Genomic DNA, 27,312 nt, shown 5'->3' with positions numbered 1-27,312 from the left:
TCTGCGCTGGAGTTTTGACCGGGTTTATTTTGGTCTAATGAAAAATCTATTTTAGTTCCTCAAAATAGCGACGCGCCATCAGTGCGCCTCAGAACACCTTCCTTTTTAGAGCAGAACGCCTATGGGCGCACAAATGAGCGCTAATGCATTTGCTATTTAAACAGCGTAGCGCAACGCCTCAAAACGACTCTTGCGCCAAGCTGAAACTACCAAACAAGTATTGCGCCGCGCCTTGCGCCACATTGCGCCGGGTGTATGATAGGGCCCTTAGTATGATTTACTATCAGACATTTTTTTAACCCCTTCAGACCTGAATTATGTTCCAAATTTCAGAAAAATGGGATGTCATGTGATGTCCATTGTAATGGACGCAGGGTCTGAAGGGGTTAAATGGTAATGTTCCTGTTTTAGAGTGTATGTAAACTTCTGGTTTCAACTGTATATCACAGAAAAACAAAACATCGCATTGTCAAATTTTTACAATATCATGCAGTTGTTACTTTTTCAAAGTCACGAGTTACTGTGTAAGCATTTCACTGCATATCATACTGTGTATGACTCTGTACGTGACAAACAAATCATGAATTTGAATCTTCAAAGTTGTATCAAGAGCCATTTTTTGCACTTTATTTGAAGCTCATGCTCACCCAGCAGGTGTCCTCCAACACATCCGGCTCCAGCACCTCTCCGGTCCATGAGTGGAACTGAACTGCATTTTGGGAAGGAGGCTGGTTGGGGGCGTGGCTCCAGATAGTCACGTTCAAGCAGTGGATAGTGATTCGTTGCTCCGCTCCGGCGCTCAGCAGGTGCAGGAAGTTCATCTGAACCCGTCCAACACTGAACTCCAGCTTTAAACAGGACATTAAACACCATCATTACCACAAGATCATCAACCTTTTTAGATGAACAAACCCTCTGAAGTAGGCTTCTGATGATCTTCTGAATACAACAGACCTTCGCCGTGGTGATGGGTCTGAGACACGTGCGTCCGCCACTGCTGAAATTACACATCACTTCTATAGAGTCTGAGGAGCAGCCCAGGTTTGGGTCGATCCAGTAAGTGCCTGAAAAAAATGCAAAAATGAAAATCACACCACAAATAACTGAGCAAAAATAGAACATGTAAACTGAAATCAGACAGTGGGAAATCCTTCATTACTACAGCGAACTCTATTGGTTAGCCCACACCGCAAAAACTAAACATAATGAACATTACAAAAAAACCAGACACTCCCTTACAGAAATACTCCACCATTTTAGAAATGTTTAGGGATGAAACACTTTTTATTCACTGTATTTATGTTTTTATTTCAGGCACAGATCATTTATGTTTCTGGTAGAATGTCCTATATACACATAGTTGTACTAAGATGTGATCATTGTAATAACTAATGATCATAATAGTAAAATAAAAAAAACTTCATAGTTTAAAACTTTTTTGTCCATTTAGCTTTTCATATTGGATGATTTATTTGCTTGTTTTTAGTAGTTATTAGCAACTAATGAAAAAATATGGATGCCTGTTTTTGATACAAGCAAAAAATAAAATGAATTGGAAATGAATGAAAGATCATTGGAAGGTTTTCTTGAAAACGTCATGAAAACTTATAACATACATACATACATATGTATATATATTGTTTTAATTAAGTATATATGTACAGTTGAAGTCAGAATTATTAGCCCCACTTTGATTTTTTTCTTCTAAAAATATTTCCCAAGTGATGTTTAACAGAGCAAGGACATTTTTACAGCATATTCTGACAATATTTTTTCTTCTGGAGAAAGTCTTATTTGCTTTATTTCGGCTAAAATAAAAGCAGATTGTAATTTTTTAACAACCATTTTAAGCCCCTTTAAGCATTCTTTCTCTCAATAGTCTACAGAACAAACCATCATTATACAATAAATTGCCTTATTACCCTAAGTAGCCAACTTAACCTAATGAACCTAGTTAAACCTTTTAAATGTCACTTTAAGCTGTATAGAAGTGTTTTGAAAAAGATCTAGTCTAATATTATTTACTGTCATCATGGCAAAGATAAAAAAAATCAGATATTAGAGATGAGTTATTAAAACTATTATGATCAGAAATGTGCTCTCTGTAACAGAAATTGGGGGAAATATTAAAGGGGGGCTAATAATTTCAACTGTATGTATATATATATATATATATATATATATATATATATATATATTATATTAATAATAAATAATTATGACAATAATAATATAATATAATAAACAATAGATGTAAAATATTTTTTATAAATTTAAGTAATATAATACATAATAATAAAATAATATAATATTATTAATATATAATATTATATATATATATATATATATATATATATATATATATATATATATATATATATATATATATATATATATATATATATATATATATATATGCATCTTTTTCTCGTGTTCGCCTGGGTTTTTCTTCCGGGTGCTCCGGTTTCCCCCCACAGTTTAAAGACAAGCGGTACAGGTGAATTGGGTAAGCAAAATTTGGTAAGCTAAATTGTCCGTAGTGTATGGGTGTAAATAAGTGTGTATGGATGTCTCCCAGAGATGGGTTGCAGCTGGATGGGCACCCGCTGCGTAAAACATGTGCTGGACAAGGTGGCTTTTTATTTCGCTGTGGCGACCCTGGATGAATGAATATATATTGAATATATACAGTTGAAGTCAGAATTATTAGCCCCCTTCGAATTTTTTTCTTCTTTTTTTATATTTCCCAAATGATGTTTAACGGAGCAAGGAAATTTTCACAGTATGTCTAATAATATTTTTTCTTCTGGAGAAAGTCTTATTTGTTTTATTTCTGCTAGAATAAAAGCAGTTTTTTTAAGCACAATTTTAGGGACAAAATGATTAGCCCCTTTAAGCTATATATTTTTTGATAGTCTACAGAACAAACCATTGTTATACAATAACTTGCCTAATTACCCTAACCTGCCCAGTTAACCTAATTAACCTAGTTAAAACTTTAGAGATCACTTTAAGCTGTATAGAAGTGTATTGAAAAGTATCTAGTCAAATATTATTTACTTTCATCATGGCAAAGATAAAATAAATCAGTTATTATATTTTATTATATATTTATATATATATATCGCATTGCGAATTTTTGGCAGAAACATGCTTTCATGCTAAAATGTCACAATGCCAGTCTAAAAACACTCTTTCCCCCTCTACATTTTGGGTGAAGTATGATCATGTGTTTTTCATGTGGAATTCACCCTTACAAAACCATTTGAACAAGTCACACTCACTAATAAGTACTGTTACCCCTTTAAACTAGATGTCATTTGTACACAAACTAAAAGTAAAAGTTTGTAGCTTGCTTCAAGAAGGCCACATTTTTTGCAATGCAGTAAAGACTCTCCATTGATGTAATTCAAAATACTTAAAAATCATATTTAATGGTGTTTTATGACATTCAATTTGCCAGGGGTAGGACTATATAATAAGCATTACTTACAGTAACAATACATTATGCCAGCGTTTCCCAACCCTGTTCCCGAAGACACACTAGCGGTACATATTTTGGATGCCTCCAGGATATATACCTTCGACGTGGAACTTTTATCTGTTTCACTTCGCCCATTTTATCTGCCAATAGTTTCCTCAGATTTTATAACCATCTTGTACATTCATCCGAAGGGTAATGCAGCTGCCGCGTCTGCTACAGTACAAGATGTTGTTCAGAAACTGCAATGCAATCTGATGCTCCATATTTTATAATGGGTGATTTTAATCATGTTTCTTTGAAAAAACCTTGAACAATTTTTATCAATACGTTGACTGCCCCACTAGTAAGAACGTTGTCTTGAATTTGGGTCAGTAAAAAATGCTTTTAAAGAGCCCATATTATGGGTTTTTAAAAAAAATTCCCCTCCATGTAGTGTGTATTGTGTAACACAGCTCTAAGTGAAGTGAAGTATCCAGCTCAGGCTTAAATCTGTAAGAGTACAGTGTTTAAAACGGTTGATTCATCTATAAAAGAGTCGACTCATAGTGCTTCAAACGAGTCGCCTTGATACCGAGTCATTAGGTGTTTTGCCATGACGTACGAACGAAACCAAGTTATTCACGTGCACGCGCAAACCCGGGAGATTTCAAACCTGAGGCCCCGCCCTCTGACACAGAAACCCAGACACACACACACAAACACACACACACAAACATGCCGGTCGATTGAAGTCACACTGCAGATGGATATTATGTCAAGTCTCTACCCAAAGATGAAACCTCAGCATTATAACCAAGCAGTTGGAAACTACTGGAAACTTGTGCAAACTACATGCTACAAAGAATACTTCATCGGCGTTTGTTAAAGGAAGGATCAGTAAAGAGTAACTTACTGCTGGACATGTCAGGATGGGTTTCTTCCTCCATTTCTCAAGTGTAAGTACGTGCGATTAAAGTTGTTGCCTTGTTGACTCTAGCTTTCAAATGTATTTAGTTGTGATTTGTTACTTGTAACCGCGTGTACTGTATCAGGTTAACTGGCTATATTCTCTTATCGCGTGCAAAGTCACGTTAAAAACGCGACGCGTGCTGCTTTGTTTACGGAGCTCCGTGGACGAGGGTAGTGTGTGTGTGCGTGCGCTGTCGTCCGGAGGTATGTGTGTGTGTGTGTTTGTGTGTGTGTGCACGCGTTGTCGCCCGGAGGTGTGTGTGTGTGCGCGGACGAGGGCAATGTATGTGTGTGTGTTTGTGTCTGTGAAAAGAGCAGAGTGAGACAAGCTATGTGATCTCCTCGACAGTTTTTGCTCAATAAAATAGTCGTCTGAATTTTCAAGTCCATCGTCTGTATTTACATTGACCCACTGGCAGCTAAAATCCACGCCTACACTATCGAGCGTGTATGAACTGTGACTACTTTTATATTGCTGATTAGCTGTTTGGCATTTCACTCTGACTGAAGGCAGTCGACCAATCGCAACAGACTGTCATCGGTCCAATCAGCGCAGATTAGCTTCGCGCTAAGGAGGGGTTTGGGAACAAATGAATCACTGGACGATTCATACAGGAGTCGCTGGGATAATTAGGTAAATATAAATGCAGATTATAAGACCATGAAAGTGTTTTTTGACCTTGCATGCATATTAAACTGTTGTTGGAGACCCTTACAACCAAGATATGACCCTATTTCATGTATAATATGGGCTCTTTAAAGCCCTTCCTCTTGCACCATTGGGCAAAGCATATTACTGTTGGTGTGCCTTGAGGAACAGGGTTGGGAAACACTTGCAAATGTATTGTTACAGTAAAAATGCTACCCCTGGCAAAGTTTTAATGTCATAAAATACCAATAAATATGATTTAAGCATTTTGAATCACAAGGACACAAGTCATGTCCTCATAAACCGCCTCAGTGTTGGAATACCTATGTCATTATACAAATTTCTGTCATTGTAAACCTCCCAAACCAGCACATACGCACCATCGTAAAGCGTGTCCCGGCAGTCATGCAGGTCTCTGCAGAGTCGAGCGGGATGGTCTCGTGTGCCCAGTGGGTTCTTCAGGCTGTGCACTAGAGAGCTCAGATAATCAAGCGTTCGCAGGATCTCTGGAGCCTGATCCAACATGGGCATGTCCAGTAGACCCCGACCCTGAGAGAACATTCAGACAGCCTTTAAAGCACCACAATAACACCCAATTAAACAGCAAACAGCACAATGCAACGTCAAGAACACCGAGGCTTGTTCGTCAGACCCTGACCCTGAGAGAACATCCAAATACCACCGTATAAACACCCAATAAAGCATTAGAAACAGTGTGTTTGAATGAGCTCACCTCAATTTTCTGTGTATGAGTCTCTCTGAAAACTGGCTGAACTACACCGAGACCAAAATCCTGATTCTGCAACACACACACACATGCAAATAAGCAAATAAGCAAATTTAATAACATAAATGCTCAAAATATAACACTAAATGTGTGAATGAATGAATGAATGAATGAATAGTTAAATAAATATAAGGGAAAAAACTCATATAGAAATATCATATAATAATTATGAAAGTTAATTCAGTAACACTTTACAATAAGGTTAATATTACTTTAAATTACTAATACATTATATATAAATATACATATGTAATATTATATACATTATTAATAATGTTTATGTCTAGTAACATGAACAAATAACAGTTAACAGAAACAAAGCCGTTCATATTAACTCATTGAACTAATGTTAACAAGCATGAACTTGGATTTGAATAATGCATCAGTTTAATCAATGTTGAACTAATAACTGCTGTACAAGTCTTGTTCAAGTATATAGTTCAAGTTATTAACTAACAAAGGGTTTTTGTAAAGTGTGACCAAAAATTTTACCATGGCCAGCGGGATTCCCGGAGGGCCCTGTAGAGAAAAACAAAATATGTAAACAAAATAAAAAACATAACCATATATGACTTTTAATGATATTATTTAAACACTGCAGAAATATATATATTGCAAGCAATATGTATATTATGTTTATTTGTGGATGGAGCTGCTTTGGTATGAGGCAGATTTTTTGACTATATAAATAAGGATAAAATTGCATTCACTTATTGGGATATTTGAGGACATCATCAATTAAAAAATTTTTTTTTAAAAGGACAGATCCCAAAAAAATGAAAATATCCTCATTTCCTCACACTCAAGGGGCTCTATTTTACCGGTCTAGGTGCAAAGTCTAAAGTGCAGAGCGCAAAAACATTGAGGGCATCCGAATCCACTTTTGCTATTTTAAGAACGGATGGAAAAATATGCTCTGCACCAAAGCGCATGGTCTAACAGGGTTGTGCTTATTCTCTTAATGAGGCATGGGTGTGTTTTGAGCATAACGTGCTTTAAACCAAGTCTCATCCTTCATTCCCTTTAAGAGTCAGTTGTGTTGCGGCAAGTTGCATTTGCTATCTGTGGACTGTGTTATTGGAAAAACTGAATGCTTTACTAGCGAGAAAACAGTTAAACAGATCATCTACAGCATGAAGATAAAGAACAAGCCTCCTTCATTCAGCCTCTTTACTTTCACTCTTTACTCCTTTACTTTCGTGGATAAGGAAACGGTGTTGTACGCACTCCACTGAAGACATCCATCAGCCTACACATTTTTAATTTCGTTTGTTAAGCACAAAGTTTTGTTTCTAAATTCAGTTCTAATTTTCAGCAAACGAATAAATGAACAATAGTAACGAAGTGTGAGTTATATCCAAACAAACTTCATATGCCTCATATGGTCGAAAACCCGACAGGTGGACAAAACTAAGCTTGTTTTTATTCATTCACTTTCTTTTCAGCTTAGTCCCTTTATTAATCCAGGGTCACCACAGCGGAATGAACCGCCAACTTATTCAGCACATGTTTTACGCAGCCTATGCCCTTCTAGCTGCAACCCATCTCTGGGAAACACCCATACACACTCATTTACACTTATACACTATGGACAATTTAGCCTACCCAATTCACCTGTACCACATGTCTTTGGACTGTGGGGAAAACTGAAGCACCCAGAGGAAACCCACGCAAACGCGGGGAGAACATGCAAACTCCACACAGAAATGCCAACTGACCCAGACGAGGCTCGAACCAGCAACCTACTTGCTGTGAGGCGACATCATTACCTACAGCACCACCGCATCACCAGCTTGTTTTTAATGAAACAAAAATAAATATGCATATAATAAATACTACTATTACTAATAGTAACAATAAACAAAAGCAAGTTGTCAAGAATAACAAAAAAAAAAAAGCCACCCGATGTAAAAAAAGCATTGAGGCAGTGGTTTTTATATTTATGTAGAAAATAATATTTTTTCTAATAATTTATTCCTTTAATTCATTTTTAAATGTAAAGATATTTGCGTATTGCTGTACATCCTGTGTGTGTTAAGCGATGTTTACATGTTTAATGCGCATAACTAAAGCGACTTTAGACCTGTTTTAAGCTGGTCTATTGCATGATCTATTTTAGTTCCTCAAAATAGCAATGCGACAACAATGCGCCTTAACACACCTCCTTTCTAGACCGGCACACCCATGAGTCCACAAAAAGGCACAAATGGATCGCTATTTAAACAACGTGGCGCAAAACAGGGTGAACGGTCTGAAATTAGCAACAAATTACGCCAAACATGTCTAACTGTTTGAGACTTTTAGGAATTTGTTGAACACAAAACAACGTATTCTGAAGAATGTTGGAAAAAAACAGCCATTGACCTCCATAGTAGGAAGAAAAAACACTATGAAAGCCAATGTCTGTTTTATCCCAACATTCTTCAAAATATCTTGTTTTGTGTTCAACAGAAAAACAGAACTTAAAACAAGCGGAGGATGAATAACGGATGACAGAATTTTCATTTTTGGGAGGACTATCCATTTAATGCATATCTTAATTGGTTATTCTTTAACCATTAAATAAAAATATGGGAAATTAAAAATAAAAAAAAACTAAACAAATTTAAAGAAGCTTTACCGGAGGTCCAGGAGGTCCACGTGGTCCAGGAGCACCCTGAATAACACAAATAAATTAGTCAGAAACACACAAGTAACCTTAAAGTAAAAATAATATAATAATGAATGGATGATCTGTAATGCTGTGACCGTAAAGACTCACTCGAGGACCCTGAACACCCTGTGAGGAAATAAAGTGTGCATGAGAAACACGTATAACCCACAGAATTATCAATGAGTGGAGAGAAAGAGCAGATTCATCTCTCACCAGCTCTCCTTTGTTGCCTGTCTCTCCTCTTGAGCCCTGTATAGAGACATCAGTGTGAGAACATAGCCAGCAGAGCCAGGATCAGTAGCTAATGTTTCCATTCACCAATTTTTGAGCATTTTGGAATATCGAATAAAAAATGAGCTTAATAGAAATGTGTGTGAAAACTGTGATTAAAAAACTGATAAATGTGCATAATCTACAATGGAAACACACTTACTGAGTAAATTGCTGTTTGCACATCAACAAAGTCATGTGATTTTGCTTTAACTGATTATGTGATAAGAAAAATGTGTGATGGGACGTCATTTAATGGACAAACCAGCATTTCGAGCACATTGCAAAGCATCTAAAATCTTGTTTTGGTCTTTCTAAAATTCCTCAGCCAAAGTCTGTCATCACAATGGTTCAGTATTATTATTATTATTATTATTACCACCAGAACTGTCTTGAGCATCTGCACTCACAAAGAGCGTCTCACACCTCCAAAAGCCACAGTGCATTTATTGCGTTTTCTCTTATAAGGCACAACTCATGTACTATATGTAAAAAAAAAAAAAAAAAAAAAAGACCCACAGTGGCTTCTCCTGCTACAGCAAAATTCTTTTTGATATTATTATTTGGTGCCAGTTTATCAGTAAGAAAAAGATTTATTTCACTTTGACCCATTAGATGAAAACTTTGCTTTATTCGTAAATTTTTTACATGATATTCCAGTTTTGCACATAAATCTAATTTACATCTTTAAATGAAAACATAGCTACAGTGTTCACTATTGCTGTGTGCAGAATCATTTACTCACTGGATTACCAATAGGGCCGATCACACCGACAGGTCCAGCTAAACCACCTCTGCCCTGAAGACAACACGCAGATATAACAACATAACAGCTTTGTTTCTATGATGATCTATACGCTGTCGATCGTTTAAAAACTGCTTTAGAAGGATAAACAGAAAGATGGATGGATGAATGTATAGACAGATGATAGATAGATAGATAGATAGATAGATAGATAGATAGATAGATAGATAGATAGATAGATAGATAGATAGATAGATAGATAGATAGATAGATAGATAGATAGATAGATAGATAGATAGACAGACAGACAGACATACAGACAGACAGAGAGACGGACGGACGGACAGATTGATGGATGGATAGAACAATAGATGGATGGATGGATGGATGGATGAATAGATGATGGATAGATGGATGGATGGATAGATAGATAGATAGATAGATGGATGGATGATGGATGGATGGATGGATGGATGGATGGATGATGGATAGATGATGGATGGATGGATGGATGGATAGGTGGAACAATAGATGGATGGATAGATGGATGGATGGATGGATGGATGGATGGATGGATGGATGGATGGATGGATAGGTGGAACAATAGATGGATGGATGGATGGATGGATGGATGGATGGATGGATGGATGGATGGATGGATGGATGGATGGATGGATAGGTGGAACAATAGATGGATGGATGGATAGATGGATGGATGGATGGATGGATTGATGGATGGATAGATAGATAGATAGATAGATAGATAGATAGATAGATAGATAGATAGATAGATAGATAGATAGATAGATAGATAGATAGATAGATAGATAGATAGATAGATAGATAGATAGATAGATAGATAGATAGATAGATGATGGATGGATGGATGGATAGATGATGGATAGATGATGGATAGATGATGGATAGATGGATGGATGGATGGATGGATGGATGGATAGGTGGAACAATAGATGGATGGATGGATGGATGGATGGATGGATGGATGGATGGATTGATGGATGGATAGATAGATGATGGATGGATGGATGGATGGATGGATGGATGGATGGATGGATGGATTGATGGATGGATGGATAGATGGATAGACAGACAGACAGACAGGTAGATGGATGCTTGTTTTCTCACCATGTTGCCTTGGGGTCCTTTGGGTCCCAGAATCCCCTTTGGTCCAAAGTCTCCAGGAGGCCCCTGAACAAACAACCGGAAAAGCTTTCACAAACAACACACAAATACACAGCTGTGTCGAACCCAACATCAGGTTTAATGTGTGTGCGTGTGTGTGTTATGAAGAACTCTAGAGAAGAGAGTCAATGAAGCGGAACATTCAGACACCACAGACAGCATGAAAACATGTGGCTATTCCTCACTGTCAGACCACTGACCACCGGTGGGCTTCATTTTTCCACTCGAGTTCTTCTAGTTTGAGTCTGCATGAATTAGGAGAGCACAGTGACACCACAACCACACATGCTTGTCCTGTTTTATGAGCTCTTGACTGCGGGTTTTGTGAAAAACATCTCGCCTCTTGACAAAAACACACCTCTGTTAGTGTGAATTATGAGGCTCTTTGAGTGTGTGGAGGAAAACACACGTCCCAGAGGAAGATACACTTTCCGAAATGATTAATCTAGTCTTGTGTTTGTTTCTCGTGGGCTGACACACACACACACACACACACACACACACACACACACACACACACACACACACACACACACACACACACACACACACACACACACACACACACACACACACACTTCTGTTTTTCACTTTTAAAATCAGATACTGTCTGACAATAGGGGAGAGCACGGTGGCTCAGTGGTTAGCACTGTCACCTCACAGCAAGAAGGTCGCAGGTTCCAGTCCTAGCTGGGTCAGTAGGCATTTCTGTGCCGAGCTTGCATGTTCTCTCAGTGTTGCAGTGGGCTTCCTCCGGGTGCTCCGGTTTCCCCCACAGTCCAAACACTAGCACTATAGGTGAATTGGGTAGACTACATTGGCAGTCGTTTGTGTGTATAAATGAGTGTGTATGCATGTTTCCCAGTACTGGGTTGCAGCTGGAAGGGCATCTGCTGTGTAAAACACATGCTGGATGAGTTGGTGATTCATTCCGCTGTGGCGACCACTGATAAATCAGCAACTAAGCTAAAAGAAAATGAATGAATGAATGTCTGGCAAAGGCTGAAAAAAACTCACCTTTGGTCCAAACATTCCCAGCATTCCTGGAAAGCCGGGTTCCCCGATGTCACCCTAAATCAAAGATTACTATTAATGCTTTGCTCACAAAAAGTCTGGGTCTTTAGTAAGCAGGATACAGTGTGTATGTGAGTCAATGGTGAATAATAGCAGTGTTAATAGCGTTTTCGAGGACAACACATACACTTAATACACTTCATCGAACATGTACACACAGACATCACCTATATATATATAACTGCAGGTTAACTTATATACAATAACTTTAAATGTAAAAAGCTATTAGTTACTAGTTAATTATTTAAGTTAGTACTAACTAATAAAGTCATGCTAACTAACTGAATTTGATTGTAATGCAGTAGTGTGCACATTTGTAAAGCTGCTTTCAGGGCCGGAGCAAGCTGAACTGCCGCTCTAGGCAAAGGACCATCATGCCGCCCTCAACCCGAAAGTGAAAACCGAAGTGACCGGTTATCAAATTGATTTCGCGGACATAACTGAGGGCGCGGGTGTTGAGGGAGGTGTCGCGGACGCCACCTTCTTCATTTAGCCGCCCTAGGCGTGGACATAACTGAGGCGGCGGGGTGTGAGAGAGGTATCGTGGACATAACTGAGACGACGGGAGGGTGAGGGAGGTATCGCGGACATAACTGTCACGGACGCCGCCCTTTCTATTCTGCCGCCCTAGGCGGTCACCTACGTTGCCTCAATGGACGCGCTGGCCCTGGCTGCTTTGAAACAATAGTTATTGTAAAAAGCGCTTTACAAATAAACTTGAATTAAATTGAATTAATAGTGTGTGTTTGTTTACAGGTTTTAGGGGATTATGAGGACAGAAATTTGCATAATCACATGGGTATGACCTAGGTCAGCGGTTACAACAGGGGGGTCCTGACCTACTAGGGGGCCTCAGCTAGCTCTGTGGGGGGTTACTTCATATTTTAAAAAATTTTTAGCAGTGGGCAATTAGGAGAACGATCATGTTGCCTTAGTTCATTTTATCCTCTAGCTTACCAAAAAAAAAAAAAATGGACTAATTTGCAATACGTCCTCCACAAAAAAAGATCGAGTCTCACTGATTTGCCTTCAGCAGCTAATACCAATGACTAGGGATGTAACAATATTGTAAATACTGTCATACCGCAATAGTAAATTTTTTCAATATTGCCGTAGACGCATGACTCAATAAAACTATATTTCTGAGAAAAGTTTGCTCAGGCGAATGAAGCAGACGGGAGGTAGCGGGAACTACAATTCCCATCAGCCTAGGCGTGGCCATCATCCTTTGCGGTCTGTTGTTACTACAGATCCAGTAATGCGGAAATGGAGTGTGTTGCTAGTAGCGGGGAAGAAAAAGAGCTGGAAATGATCGAACCTAAAGCGGGTTTTACATCGGATGTGTGAAAGCATTTCGGTTTCTCTCTAAAAAGATACAAAAAAGGAGAAAAGGTGACAGATAAAGAAAAAAAAACAGTATGCAGGCACTGCCAGACTGTGGTGAAATATAAGTCGGGGAATACGACTAAAAACAGTCATGGGGACTGCAGAACACAGCACACTTGTTAGATTGATGCAGACATTAGCCCCTTTCACACAGTGATACCGGTAAATATCCGGAAAATTTACGGAACGACTTTACCGGTATATTCAAAAAAGCGCTGTTCACACAGGCGAGGACATTACGGAAATTTTCCGGAAAAGAGCATTCACACATCCATTCCAAAATACCGGTAAATTCTGACATCATTCACCACAAATGAGCTTTAAACGGCTGCGCTTGTATTTGTAAACATTTGACTACATTACAAACTCTGTGGATGATCAATATTGTGAACAACTTTCGCAGGATCACTTTCGCATGTCGAGATGTTCATAATATGTGCGTGTGCAGGCGCTCACAGGCTGTTTCACAGGCACACGCAAAGCTTGAAGGTAAACAAACAACGGCTTATCATAAGCATCTTATCGATGATTATTTACACATTAGAACATATAAACGTGATCTGACTAACTTCTAGCAGCTAAATGTGTCTGGAAAAATATTCAAAGGCTTTTATTCTCATAAACCGCGCGGACGTAAATGCGTCTGACTGTTCTGATTGGCTAAAGCTGACGTCTTACGTCAGCACGTTCTAGACGTGCACGCGCTTATTCCGGAAATCTTCCTTCTGCATTCACACAGCTCAGCATTCCGGCAAATTGCCGGTAATGTTACAACTTCTCTTTCCGGAAAATAGCCAGAACGAATTTACCGGTATTTTCAAAAAGGACCTGTTCACACATACAACCTTTCCGGAAAATTGCGGGTAATTTTCCAGAAAGGTCTGTATGTGTGAAAGGGGCTATTGACTTGTACCGCAAAGAGACCTCTATCTCACTCATGGCTTGTCCTCTCCAGTGGTGGAAAGACAATGCTAAACGTTACCCACTGCTGTCAACCTTGGCTAAATCATATCTCTCTGTCCCAGAAACCTCACTCCCAAATAAGAGGGGTTTTTTTTTCTGTTGCAGGGGACATGCCCAGAGATCCCAGCTTTTACCAGATTATAGTTATGTGATAATTTTCCTTAGAAAACCCATCTCTATCCAAGTGAGTGAGTGATTAAATGTTGAGTGTGATGAGTTTTCAACAATACTAAATTGAAACTTTATTTTTTTTTTAATGTGGTTTAATAGTTTTTTGTTATTAAAATTGAAAAATTTAAGTTTCTGTTTCGAAATTACAGATAGATGGCTAATTTGTATGTCATTGATATGTTCAGTGCTAAGGTAAATAAACACTTTTGGCACTTTTTTCGAGTCTTTTCATTAGTTTTATTTTTCCTGTAAATTATTCAATAAATACCGTACCGTCCCATTTATACCGAGGTATTATCGTACCGTGAAATTCTGATACCGTTACATCCCTACCAATGACCTAAGCATGCTGGACCCAGGTGAGAAATCTACAAACATTTCGGGTCGCAGCGCTAGCAATACTGTAAACACAAATACCAAGATAGCTACCTAAACTATGGTTTTATTCCATTTTCTCAAAGCAAAAAGTCCCTGACCCAGCCACAGTGCATTCTCTGCGCAAAAATTCTTGCTAACGGATGCATGAGGCTGACCAAATTAATTAATAACATGAGGTGAGAGACGTCACAGCTACTGACAGGAAAATTTTAAAAACTTGGCAACTAATATATGGCCAATTTAAAAGCCAAAGCCTTACATTATTCAGTAAAAAAATGGCCTACTGATGTTTAGCTTTTATATTTTACATTAGGCTATTATTTGTGCATAAACATATCTAGCTATAGTAATAAACATACCGTTAGTTTAAAAACAACATATTTTGTCATCCTTACGGCAAACTTATATGAGTGATAATATCATTAAATGTTGAGGGGGGCCTTACAATATTTTCTGGGGGAAAAGGGGGTCTCAGGCACAAAAAGGTTGGGAACCACTGACCTAGGTGGTTTATGAGGACATTATGAAAATGGTTAAAGTCATGCCTAACAGGGTCTTTTCACATTCAAATTTTGCCACAGACTTCCTGTCATGGTTGGGTTTGGGAGCAAGGCCATATAATAAGCGGTATAAAATACACTAAGCCTATGGACAATCCTCGTAAATAGGGCTGCATGAGTTTGTACAAAACTGACATTGCAATATTTAGTTATATGTTGCGATATGAACATGACTCTCTTTGGAAAGAACTCATAGTTTTACATTGATTGGGATGATTTTTGGAAGAGTGGATATACATAAAATCTACAAAAATGATAAAAAGAAATACATGCAATAGGAAAACAATGAAAACAATAGGAGACATATGAAAATGAAATAAACGGCACTTTAAATAGGGCTGCACGATATTGTAAAAACCTGACATTGCAATATTTAGTTGTATATAGCGATATGTAGATGGCTCTGTTTGGAAAGAATTCATAATATTACATTGATTGGGATTATTTTTGGGGCGAGTGCATCTGCATAAAATCTACAAAATAATAATAAAAAATAAGTAAGAATAAAAATTAAAGCACAGAGGATCACAATAGAAGACACATATAAATGAAATAAACGCTTGATGGTATTTGGTGGAGTTTAACAGTATTAACGTACAGAAATTCAATAATAACATGGTATATCTTTATCGATAACCCAATAAATCTTTGTTGGATTGAAGAAAATCTATATTCTTGTGTCCAAATAGTTTAAATTGTCTTGAAATTGGACTTTTACAAATTTGCACATATTTATATTGATGCTAAAACCATACATATCCTACTTGTAAACTACCAAAATCAACATGTGTGTATATACGCGTGTGTGGTACTCACAGGTTGGCCTTTAGATCCCCGGTCTCCCTGAGGTCCAGGAAGACCCATTCCTCCCTTAAATCCTCTCTTTCCTGAAGGGCCGGGGTGACCAGGGAGACCTCGCTCACCCTAAATACATCAGCACATCAACATGAAGCAGTATTTGCATGATGTATAAGATCATACTATATAGACATATTTAACTATATTTTGTTATATTTCGAGTTTTTGTCATTTTAAATATAAACATTTTATAAATAGGAAAAAAAAAAACATTTAAAATCGATGTATTTTTAAATTATATTCTATTTATTTAAATGTTTTTATATAAAATAATATAATATAATAACTTCAACAACTTCTAATAACAATGCCTTATAATATGGATATGAACCCCCCCCCCCCCCCAAAAAAATGAATAAATTTTATATATATATATATATATATATATATATATATATATATATATATATATATATATATATATATATATATATATATATATATATATACATATATATTAAAGTGTGATTAAAAAAATTGCAACAGAATAAAATTTAATTTCAGGTGAGATATTTTAGTTATATATTAATATATATGTATATATGTATATACAGTTGAAGTCAGAATTATTAGCCCCCCTGTTTATTTTTTCCCCCAATTTCTGTTTAACGGAGGGAAGATTTTTTTTTCAGCACATTTCTAATCATAATAGTTTTATTAACTCATTTCTAATAACTGATTTATTTTTTTGCCATGATGACAGTAAATAATATTTGAATATTGAGATTTTTTTCAAGACACTTCTATACAGCTTAAAGTGACATTTAAAGGCTTGACTAGGTTCATTAGGTTAACTAGGCAGGTTAGGGTAATTAGGCAATTTCCTCTGAAAAAAAATTCAGAGGAGGGCTAATAATTCTGACTTCAACTGTATATATAAATGTTTATTTGTTTTTTATTTTTTCCAAGCAATTCCCAAGTGATGTTTAACAAAGAAAAGATTTTTTAAACATATCGTTAAACTTAATAGCTTTAATAACTAGCTCCTAATAACTAAATTCCTTTGTGTTTTCCATGATGACAGTAAATAATATTTTATTAGTTATTGTGCAAGATTCTAGTATTTACATTAAAGTGTGATTTAAAGTCTTAACTAGATTAATTAGGTTAACTAGGAAAGTTATTGGACAACAGTGGTTTGTTCTGTAGACATTTAAAAACAATACATTTCTAAAGATGGCTAACAATATTAACTTAAAATAAAAAAAAATAAAAAGTAAAAAGCGGATTTTATTCCAGCCAAACTAAAAGCAATAAGACTACCTCTAGAAGATACATCATACAAGGAAATACTGTGAAAATGTTCATGCTTGGTTAAACAGCACTTGGGAAATATTTGAATATTTTGGAAAGAAAAATTCACAGGAGGACATTGCGCATTCATTCATATTTAAATTATTATAGCAAAAAACATTTGATCTGACATTATTTTGTGCTTTTTTGTATAATATTAAAAACCATATAAAAGTACATATAAATGTTATAATAATTATAATATCCTATTTTCTAACCTTGCCATTTTAAAATAAATACTTTTAGGAAACATGAATTTAAAAGGTTATAAATTTGGTGAAATGTAATTCTGACCTTTGGACCGAATGACCCCTGTGGGCCTGGTAAACCGATGACGCCAACTTTTCCAGGTGCACCAGGTTTACCAGGCAAACCGAACTCTCCATCATCTCCCTGATCGCCCTGAAGGAGAGAGAGAATCTGTAAGAAATACTGTTCAGACCATAGATCAGGAATCACAGGTTTGCTGATGAACTCTTACAGGTGTTCCTCTGCTTCCATCCTTTCCAGCAAGTCCATCTGTACCAGGAAAACCCTCTCGTCCTTCTCGTCCCACAGTACCTCGAGGACCTGGCAACCCAACAACACCCTGAGGAGAAGACAGACAGAAAGGGATGTTTAAGCAAAAGGGAAAGATACAAATGTGGGAATCCTATTAAATTGTACTAGGGTGATATATGTAAAGCAAAAATGTAATTTCACCACAAAATAAATGAAAATACATTATAAAAAATTATTTAATTCATTCATTTACTTCAGAGGTCGCCACAGCGGAATGACCCACCAACTAAAAATATTAACAACATTATTTAAAAATTTATTTTACTTTGAATAACTAATAAATAACATAAAAAGCTATATGCAGATAAGCATGCATACTTGCATATTTTTAAATAATAATAATAATAATAATATTAATTATTATTATTATATAACAAAAAAGGGCCATTTGGTATTATCTATTTATTTATCTGGAAGATGATTTTATACAAAATACCTTACTGAAATAAATATCGCACTACTACTCGTGTGATATTGCTCATATATATATATATATATATATATATATATATATATATATATATATATATATATATATATATATATATATATATATATATATATAATTTATAAATTAAAAATGAAATAATTTACAATTACACACAAACACACACACACACACACACAAATGCAATAAACGCAATATCACACTCGTAGCAGTGGGATATGGCTGTATATCGGCACTGGTGGGAGGCGTGCGTTGCTTAGTGTGTGCTTAGTGCCCCCACCAGTGCCGATTTACAGCCATATCGCACTGGTATGTTTTTTATGTTATTATTTGGTGCCAGTTTTTTTAGGAAGTAAAGATTTTGTTCACTTTGATCCATTACAAGGGCGTAGGTTTGCGCTTGACATTGGTGGGGACTGGGGATGGGTGAATACAAACCCCCCACACCCTCGCCAAGAATGAATATTGTCATATATATATATATATATATATATATATATATATATATATATATATATATATATATGCCCACACCAGAGCCGATATACAGCCATATCGCACTGCTACGAGTGTGATATTGCGTTTATACAACAGTTTGAGGGCATAATTATGTATATAAAAACAAAACCCTTTTGTATAAGGAACTAATTTATTCCGCCTCAAATCATAAGCTGACAGTTAAACAGCTGAGCAAGCATCTTTTAAACTTTAGATCTGTAGTGTCTGCTTTTTACTCGTTGTATGTGGGCGGAGTAATACACAAAGAGCAAAGAAGCTGTATGGGTGCTGATATTACTGAAATATATCACGGCTATCAGCCAATCAGATTCAAGAACCAGACAGAACTGTTGTAAATATATATAAATAATGCATAATTATTTCATGTTTTTATCAATTATGTTGTGTTTTATTTAATTTATAAACATTTTAATTATATAATTCGCAAAAATATGCAAATGCAGAAAATATAAATAAGTAATTATTGTATATTATAATGTTAATGCATAACATAATGATATAATGTGTACATTTCTTTTTGCTGTAAAGTAATGACACTGAGAGTGCTTAAATTCCACAATTGTCATTTACGTTTATATTAATTATGCACATATTTCTTAATTTGGCAGATGGTTTTGCTCTAGTTTTTGTCTTTGAAATTTGAATATAGATTCATATTTCTTCTCCCTATACAAATTATTTTAGAATATTTATTTTTAATCACATTTCTGAGTGTTTTGTCCTCTTACCGGTGATCCTCTGCTGCCACGCTCTCCCTGCTGACCCTGTTTACCCTTCTGACCCTTTGAGAAAGAGAGAAAATGACAGACAATAACAGAAAGCATGTGAGAAAAAGACGTAACGCCAAGAACTAATCGTATACAGCGTGAACGTACACACACATGTACTAACTCATCTTACTGAAGTATGTGACATGGCTCTGATTTCTACCACATGTTGTTTATGACTGCCAATCCAAAACATAAATAATGAAATCTGAAATCCTACAAAACCTACGCACACTTGATAACACACATATGAGCATAGCGTGGCGTTACCTGTTCTCCTTTGGATCCCTTAGGGCCTTGTGTTCCACGTGGACCAGGATCGCCCTAAAAATACATTTAAATACAACATTTTTTTGTGCACTGGAGTGCAGCTATGTCGGAAATCATGTTCTAATATGATATTATACACACAGGCAGTCCAGGAGCTCCAGGTTTTCCACGTAAACCATCAATACCTTGCTGACCCTGCAAATGCACACAAAACAATATAAAAACTATAATCTTTAGGAATCTGTGAAGCCTGTTAGAATGCGGTTTAAATAGGCTTTAATGTAATATTATTTTTGAAAATTATATAAATAATACATATTGTTCTTCTTCTTTTTCTTCTTCTTCTTCTTCTTCTTATTATTATTATTATTATTATTATTATTATTGTATAGCACAGAAAATATAAAACCTTAAATATGTTTATAATGATTTATGTGTAAAGTATACAAAAGTAAACAAAGTGCTGAAGTTTACTAGGAACAAAGCTAGAATAAACTACATAAACATTAGCAATTATATATACACAGTTGAGTTCAGAATTATTAGCCCCCCTGAATTATAAGCTGCCCTGTTTATTTCAACACATTTCTAAACATAATAGTTTTAATTTCTAATATCTGATTTATTTTATCTTTGCCATGATGACAGTAAATAATATTTGACTAGATGTTTTTCAAGACACTTCTATACAGCTTAAAGTGATATTTAAAGGCTTAACTAGGTTAATAAGGTTAACTAGGCAGGTTAGGGTAATTAGGCAAGTCATTCTATAATGATGGTTTGTTCTGTAGACTATTGAAAAAAACATAGATTAAAGGGGCTAATAATAAAAAAAGCTAATATATAACCGTATTGTTATATAATATAATTATAGTATAATATAATATTAATACTATTATAAAAAAAGAAAATAAATAAATAAATAAATATATATATATATATATATATATATATATATATATATATATATATATATATATATGTATGTGTATATATATATATATATATATATATATATATATATATATATATATATATGTTATAATCATAATAAAAATTTTAAATATTAAAAAATAAATAAACAAGTAATCAATAAAATAGATAATAATGTGCACATTTAACCAGAGTCAGGATATCTGAGGGCACTTAATTAAAATTTATTTATGTATTTATCTGACTTTTGGAATGCAGTTGACATAAGCTTTAATATAATTACAAGTTAAAATTTATTAAGAAAAATTAAATCAATAAAGGGATATGTTTTTATATTTATAAGATATGATGTCATTCACTAATATGACATAAGCACAATTGGTTTGTGCTTATGGTATAAAACTATGGTTTTATACAACTGATTTAAAAGAAGTTAAGATTGATTTATTGATATTTAGAAGCCTTATTATTATTATTATTATTATCATTATTATTATTATTATTATTATTACTACTACTATTATTATTATTATTATTATTAATATTATTATTTTACCAATGAAAATAGTTTTAAACAAAGCCTCATGCACTAATCCATTCCGTTCCTGACTTCATTGTTTTTTGAACAAATCATTACAGTCAATGACTCAGTCATTCACTCATATATGAAGTCACATGCTTTGCTTCTAAACGAATTAGCCACTTACAATGAATCGTTTGAATAAATGATTCAGTGAATCACTCAATAAAACAGGGATTTGCTGCCATCTACTGGTACCAGCACAAAAACACAAAGCAAAATATAAATAAAGATCTCTTTTTTGTCATCACACAACCCTCATTTTACTGAATAAAACGCTCAAATATATTTTTAATTTACTGTTCATGTTAGTTCACAACGCAATTATTAACGTTAATAAAAATGCTTTACATGTGATAAGATTTTAAAAATCTATTTACTGTAGATATCAAAATCATGTAAGGTCAATAAATGCTGCAGAAATAGTATTTTTCATAGTGCATGTTAATGAACGCAGTTACCTACTGAAACCTTATTATGTTTGACTAAATCTTTAATTTAAATAAAGTCCTAACTATAAACATGACCCATTTTTACCATTGCCTTAGCTATCATCACAAATAATAAGGCACAACTTTTTTTCTGCAAATATCTATGGTTTATCTATAAAAGTGAACACATCTCTACTCGAACCACATTTCTGCTGGAGGATATTTTCATCTAACATCAAAACTGTCCGAAAAGTCTTTATCAGGATGCAATCGATAACATATTTTTAAAAATCTTTACTCAGTTAAAGACATTTTAAGCCCAGTTGGCGATTGTCAATATAATATAGGAAACAGTCAGTTGCTGTGCACAAGTAAATGAGCTAATATTCTTCATATGCAGAAAGACAATAGTATGCACTGTGGGCAGCTGTGTTTATCTCACCACATATCCTGGGTCTCCTGGCTCACCCCTGTCTCCCCGCTTTCCAACGGGACCCTGAAAATACATAAAACAACAAACATAAAGTTGTGAAAATCGCTAATGAATTTAGAGGAAATCACAGACAGATATAAAAACGAAAACAAGAGACTCACTCTGAGACCCGGTGCACCGGTTGGACCCTCCACCTTCCCATCATCCCCCTGTTCACCCTAGAACATTAAACAATCCAAAACATCAGATAAACGATTAACAATTCTACTTTTATTGATTAATACAAAATAATAATAAAACAAAAATGTAATGATTTTATTTTACTTACCTGTATAATTAAATTACTCTTATTGTATTTCTTTATATGCTGTTTTATTATGCCTCTGCTTTTTATTTTATTATTAGCTTTTTTAACATAAACAAAGTATAATAAATGTATCTTAAATAAAGTTGTAGTTTATTAACAAACTAGAAATATATAATTAAATGTTGTCTGTCTAAAAAAACACATAAATAAATAAATATAAACACATTGTAAAACTCCGTTTATAAAAAAGATTACTTTATTCACTTAATTAACAAATAAAATATGTATAAACTATATAATGATGATAATTAAATAAATAAATGAATAAATAACAATATCAATAAAAAAACTATTAAGTTACATATGCACAATTACATAATATATAAATAATGGATAATTATTTCATGTTTTTAATAAACTGTTATGTTTTTGATTAATTTATGAACATTTTCATTATACAATTCACTAAAATATGCAAATGCAGAAAATATAAATAAATGAATAAGTAATTATTGCATATTATAATGTTATTGTATAATAAAAAATATAAATAAATAAATAACTATACACACATTGAACACGTCCTATTTTGATGTCTGTATAAAATTATATTTACATAAAGGTTATTTTAGACACTTAATAAGCAAATAAAATGAATAAATTATATAATGATAATAAATCAATAGATAAATATAAATATTAAAGATAAACAATTAAATTAAATATGAACAATTACATATATAAAAATAACGTACAATTATTTCATGCTTTCTATTAATTATGTTGTTTAATTAATTTATGAACATTTTTATTATATAACTTACTAAAATATGCAAATGCATAAAATGTAAATAAATAAGTAATTGTTGTATATTATAATGTTATACACATTAAGTATATAAAATGAATAAACTATATAATGATAATAAATAAATTGACAAACATAAATATAAATTAAAAACAAAAAATAAAAATTAAATATGAATATTTACATATAATTGTAAACAAATAATAATTACATTAATTAATTGTTTTAATTAATTTATAAACATTTTAATTATATAATTAGCTAAAATATGCAAATGCATTACTAAAATATGCAAATGCATAAAATATAAATACATGAATAAGTAATTATTGTACATTATGATACAATTGTATAATAAAAATTTTAAATAAATAAAAATAAATAAATAACTATAAACACATTGTCCCATTTTGGTGTCCGTATAAAATTACATTTTATTAAAAATTACAAAGGTTATTTTACACTTATTAAGCATATAAAATGCAATAAAGATGTCAGCATAACAGACATGTTTATGTGAAAATTAAATCTATAACTTATTTTTACATGCTTAAAATATATAAAAAGCGATCTAACTAAATTTTATTACATTCTCAATGTCTAAAAATTTATTTCAAATAAATTAAACCTACTGACTGACATAAAATGAAAAGCATTTCTTGAACAGGACACACTTTAAATTGCACAACAGTTGAAATATTTTAATATATAATAGTATTAATATTATATTATACAATAATTATATTATATAACGATACGGTTAAATATTAGCTCTTTTTACTCGTTTGAATTAGGCACTATATCAATAAAAAAGCTATAAAGTTAATTAATGACACTTTTCAGTTTAAACTTTCAAGTACTACATTTATAAACAAATAGAGTCATAAATATGCTTTACCTTTGCACCCTTTGGTCCCGGGGGTCCAATTGGACCTTGAGGTCCTTTGTGACCCTGTAAATAAAAAAAAAGTACTAATGTACCTTTCTAATGTACGATAAACCTGTTTAATGATGTGGAAATCAATGATAGTTGATGTGCTAATATTATAACATAATTACATTTGCCTTTTGCTCTCACCTCATATCCTGATATACCTGGATCGCCCTGCAAGCCCATACGCCCAGGAGCACCCTAAAACACACAAGTCAACTTCATTACCATTTTTAGCTCATCACATGAATAGATCAGCCACACAAAAATGGCAAGACAGTTTTTTTTGTTAACATTAAAGCAAAGTCATTAACATATTGATCATTTAAACTGAAATATAGGATTAAATGGACTTTTCAATGGTGTGTTACTCCCTATTGTGATATACAGTTAAAGTCTAAACATAACAGTTTTAATAACTCATCTCTAATAGCTGATTTATTTGATATTTGGCATGACAGAGCACATAATATTTGACTACATATTTTCAAGATACTAGTATTCAGCTTAAAGTAGCATATAGAGGCTTAATTAGAAGAGTTAGGTTAATTAGGCAAGTCGTTGTACAACAATGGTTTGTTCTGTAGACAATCGGAAACAAATATTGGTTAAGGGGGCTAATATTCACCTTAAAATGGTTATAAAAAAATTAAAAACTGCTTTTCTTCAAGCTGAAATAAGACAAATAAGACTTTCTCCAGAAGAAAAAAAATTATCAGACATACTGTGAAAATTTCCTTGCTTTGTTAAACATCGCTTGGGAAATATTTGAAAAAGAAAAGTGAAGTCACAGGAGGGTTAATAATTCTGACTTCAACTGTATATCAGTGTGAAAACATGTGTGATAAAGATGGTGTTTCCTATTGGTGGATCTCATTTGATTGACAGACCTTACACCCAATCAGAAAAGAGATGTCATTGAAGGGGGAGTGGAAGTGAAAGTACATTTATTGCATTGATAATTCCTGCTGTATTATATAAAAAATAAAAAAGGATTATGTTCATGTCACAATGACTTGAATGAGAACATTTGTGTGTGTTTACCGCATGTCCGATAGTTCCTCGAGAGCCCTTTGGTCCAGTGGTTCCGATTGGCCCGATCTTTCCCACACTTCCCGTCTCGCCCAGATGACCGATGTTACCTTTGGCACCCTGCAGGGGAGCATGCAAGTGTCGTCGATATTAATGATGATTTTAAACCAAACTAAACAATGAGAAGATCAAATGTCTTACCTTAAGCCCTGGTTTCCCTCTCTCGCCACTTTTACCAGATTTTCCTTCAGGACCCTGAAATACAGTATGCAAATAATTGTTTTTTAAATACCTACCACAATTTTACAATCAAATATCGGACATAACGACTGGCATAAAATATATATATATATATTTTTTTTTAATTAAAAATAAATAAATAAATAAATCAACCAAAATTCTACATTCATTCATTTTGCAAACTAGGAAAGACAGAGTTCTTATTGTTAATTAAAATGATAATAAAAATGATAATAAGTTGACATTTTCATAAAGTGGAATAAAATAATACAAATAAATAAAAATAAATAAAATAAACAGATAAATAAAAATAATAAAGTAAATAAATAAATAAATAAATAAATAAATAAATAAATAAATAAATAAATAAATAAATAAATAAATAAAATCCTACTAAAGAATGCATATCTGGGAACTAACATCATAAAATGTTTATTTATTAAAATTCAAATAGATTAAAGCTAAATAATAATGTACAAGAATGACATCAAAATACCAAAATATAAACAAAAAAATAGAAATATAAGGAAAGAATCAGAAAATACTATAACAGCATTCAATAACATCATAAAATGCTTTTTGAGACTTATAATATTCCATAAAACATTATTTGTATTTGTACAATTATAACATTTCTATTTTTAATGTGTGGGTTTTTATTGTAAAGCAGTTTACCTTACAGAATTTTGCAAAATATGTGTATCATTTCAAAATGTTCATATCCACTAAAGACTGACATATCTTTTGTTTTTGGTGGGTTTAAGAGTCGAATATCACTCTATTGTTGGCTTATTTTACCAATCCTAAACTCTACATGCATCATGCACATTGTGTGTATAAACAGTTGTGTTCAAAATCCTTATAATAATTTTTATTATATTATATTTTATTATTATATTTTTATTATATTTATTATATATTTATTACATTTTTATTGTATATTCATATTCCCGATCTTTTCTGCATGCATTAAAAAAATTATATTATTATATATATTTTGAGCTTTACTAAATTTTTTATTCCAACACACTCCTATTATTTTGAACACAAATTTATAAAGTAAAATAAAAAGCAATATGTTGCATCACTCACTCTGACTCCAGTAAGTCCAGGGTCGCCCGGTGGCCCGTCTTTCCCCTTAATTCCAGGGTCACCTCTGACCCCCTGCTCACCTTCTGTGCCCATGTCACCCTTTTCACCCTGTTCAAAAGTCAACTTTATTAATACAGAGCTTAATGCAATACATATTGTTTAAATAAAAGCATAAAAATAAGCAAATTTAAGATGATATTCTAAGATAATAATCTATTAACTGAAGCCTGATTTATACTTCTGCATTAAGTAATCGGTGTGACCCACGGCGCATGCAACGGCTGTAGCTGTGCATTTATACTTCTGCGCCCTATTTGTGTTGCTCTGCAGTAACACTTCAGAAATGCTAGTTGGCAGTAGGTGTTTCTCTGTGTCGGGTTTGTTCATGGGTTTTTTCCTGAGCGATACCTTATAGTACAAGTGGCCCAAACTCGCTCATTTTGAGGTGGGAATCAGTGCACGGGCAACAACTTTAATTACAAGGTGAACACAAAACAACAGTCTCCATCCGGAGCTTCTTCACAGGACTGCACACTTG

General features: G+C 33.8%; 1 protein-coding gene across 5 annotated transcripts in view; it reads right to left on the bottom strand.

Annotated features, from left to right (window-relative positions):
• The window catches only part of col27a1a (collagen, type XXVII, alpha 1a), a 228,928-nt gene that overhangs the window by 6,000 nt on the left and 195,616 nt on the right, over positions 1-27,312 (bottom strand). For all 5 annotated transcript variants that reach the window (XM_073934154.1, XM_073934155.1, NM_001163294.1 and 2 more), the window contains 24 exon segments: positions 26,775-26,882; positions 25,644-25,697; positions 25,455-25,562; positions 24,558-24,611; positions 24,378-24,431; positions 22,526-22,582; positions 22,374-22,427; positions 20,129-20,182; positions 19,988-20,041; positions 19,679-19,732; positions 17,904-18,011; positions 17,717-17,824; positions 16,088-16,195; positions 11,757-11,810; positions 10,683-10,745; positions 9,537-9,590; positions 8,735-8,770; positions 8,630-8,647; positions 8,489-8,524; positions 6,361-6,387; positions 5,815-5,880; positions 5,462-5,630; positions 955-1,064; positions 648-848 (listed from right to left, as the gene is read on the bottom strand). In XM_073934154.1, coding sequence (XP_073790255.1) covers positions 648-848; positions 955-1,064; positions 5,462-5,630; positions 5,815-5,880; positions 6,361-6,387; positions 8,489-8,524; positions 8,630-8,647; positions 8,735-8,770; positions 9,537-9,590; positions 10,683-10,745; positions 11,757-11,810; positions 16,088-16,195; positions 17,717-17,824; positions 17,904-18,011; positions 19,679-19,732; positions 19,988-20,041; positions 20,129-20,182; positions 22,374-22,427; positions 22,526-22,582; positions 24,378-24,431; positions 24,558-24,611; positions 25,455-25,562; positions 25,644-25,697; positions 26,775-26,882 — 1,809 coding nt within the window.

This window comes from Danio rerio, chromosome 21 (assembly GCF_049306965.1).
Source record: "Danio rerio strain Tuebingen ecotype United States chromosome 21, GRCz12tu, whole genome shotgun sequence".
Taxonomy (NCBI): Eukaryota; Metazoa; Chordata; class Actinopteri; order Cypriniformes; family Danionidae; genus Danio; species Danio rerio.
The sequence above is the reverse complement of the archived record's forward strand: the minus strand, read 5'-3'. Positions and strand labels throughout refer to the sequence as shown.